Here is a 1,881-nt window from a genome sequence, read left to right as displayed (position 1 = left end):
AATTGCTAAATTATCTGCCAAAAAAATGAAGTCTTCAAGACCCTAAGTAGCCCTTGGACTAACGGTTAAAGTTGCCACCCCTACAAAATCTGAAAATGCTCTCTTGTAGCTAGTGTGGTGGGAGGGAGGTGGAAATGATCCAGCAAGAGACAGGGAGAGGGGAATAGAGGAGCAAGAGACAGGGACGGAGCCTTGGAGGAAAGAGGTAAAGCAGGGTGAGAACCTTGGCAGGAGAGGTAGGGCAAGGGGTGGAGTTTCGGGGGTCCAAATACCAGCAATTAGAGACGTGGTAACCCACAGAATAGTACACAGACCTATTCCTCCCTTTGTCATGCTGACACAGCACAGAAAGGTCAGGAAAGTATCTAATGTCTTTTTTACTGTCCAGTAAGTAATTCAGGGAAGAGGGTCCAGCACCATGTCACCAGCCAGCTCCACACGGAGCTTGGTCTGAGAGCCAGAGCACCAGGAGAAAACTTTACACTCCCTTATGAGGAAGTAGCTGGAGCAGCCTGTTCCAGATCTGTTTGGTCCTCACCCCGTAGATGATGGGGTGTAGCGTGGCAGGCACGATCAGGTACACATTGGCCATGAGAATGTGGAAATGTACGGCCACGTTCTGGACAAACCGGTGCATGAGAGTGGAGAAGAGAACTGGGATGTAAGAGGCTAAAATGACAAAGAGGTGGGAGCCGCAGGTCCCAAAAGTCTTGAGCTGGGCATCTTTTGTGCGCAGGCTGAAGATGGCCCTGCGGATCTGGATATAGGACACGGTGATAAAAAACACATCCAGAGCAATCACCAAGAAAGTCACAGAGAGGCTGTAGTAACTACTGACATGAATGTCAGCACAGGCCAGCTTCACCACAGCCATGTGCTCACAGTACGAGTCGGGGATGATGTTGGTTCTACAATATGGCCACCGCCTGGCCAGGAAGAGAAAGGGCAGTATAAGCATGCCGCCACGCAGCACCACTGCCAGGCCGATCTTGGCCACCACAGGGTTTGTCAGGATGGTGGAGTGTCTCAGGGGATCACAGATGGCCACATAACAATCAAAAGCCATGGCCACGAAGATCCCAGACTCTGTCACTGCAGTGCAGTGAATGAAGAACATCTAGGTGAAGCAGGCATTAAAATCTATCTCCCTGGAATTGAACCAGAAGATGCTCAGCATTTTCGGCAGGATGGACGTAGATAGGATCATGTCAGTTACAGCATGCAGAGGAAATAGTACATGGGGACATGGAGGCTCAGCTCTATATTCAAGATGAACAGGATGGTGAAGTTCCCCAACAAGGCTATGATGTACATGGTGCAGAAGGGGATGGAGATCCAGACATGGGCCATCTCCAGGCCAGGAATGCCCAGCAAGATGAAGGTGGAGGGGTTGATCAAGTTGGTTGTGTTGGATTTTGACATGGAGTAGTGGAGAAGATGTCTAGCGCTGAGGCACAATGGTGTGTACTGCACGGTCTGAACTTTCACATGACTTTCTGTATGTGTCTACGGTGATGGTCACTGTATAAATGCCTGGTGGAGAGACAATGTTAATATGAGACATTGCATGAACTACTGTAGGCTGTTCTCATGGGTGAAGCAAATTGGTAGCTCTTCACACGCTGAAAAATGACGTTTTCAATACTCAGATAAATGAATTATGAAGAACTGACCCTACTAATATCAATTCCATAGTTTATGGTGCTCCATGCAGCAATAATTCCTACACATCATGGTGTGGAAAATCTTAATAGGAACTAGCAGGAAACATGAGTTCATTCCATCATTCCTGAACTAGCAGGAAACTGGTTATCCATCATTGTTCCTTAGGTCTTGTCCACATTGCGAAGTTTTTTCACCAAAAGGCGGCTTTTGGTGAAG

The 1,881-nt window shown here is 47.9% G+C and overlaps 1 protein-coding gene across 1 annotated transcript; it reads right to left on the bottom strand.

The window, feature by feature from the left end:
• Positions 1-478: 478 nt before the first annotated feature.
• On the bottom strand, positions 479-1,117 carry LOC127044286 (olfactory receptor 52B2-like). The gene has a single exon (XM_050938923.1). It carries the CDS (start codon positions 1,115-1,117, stop codon positions 479-481), a length of 639 nt encoding a protein of 212 aa, XP_050794880.1.
• Positions 1,118-1,881: the final 764 nt, after the last annotated feature.

Source organism: Gopherus flavomarginatus, chromosome 1 (assembly GCF_025201925.1).
Source record: "Gopherus flavomarginatus isolate rGopFla2 chromosome 1, rGopFla2.mat.asm, whole genome shotgun sequence".
Taxonomy (NCBI): Eukaryota; Metazoa; Chordata; order Testudines; family Testudinidae; genus Gopherus; species Gopherus flavomarginatus.
This window is presented reverse-complemented; position numbering and strand designations above follow the sequence as displayed.

Bases quoted from the DNA above. Each gene is read 5' to 3' on its own strand.
- LOC127044286 (XM_050938923.1), bottom strand. From the start codon at position 1,117: ATGTTCTTCATTCACTGCACTGCAGTGACAGAGTCTGGGATCTTCGTG.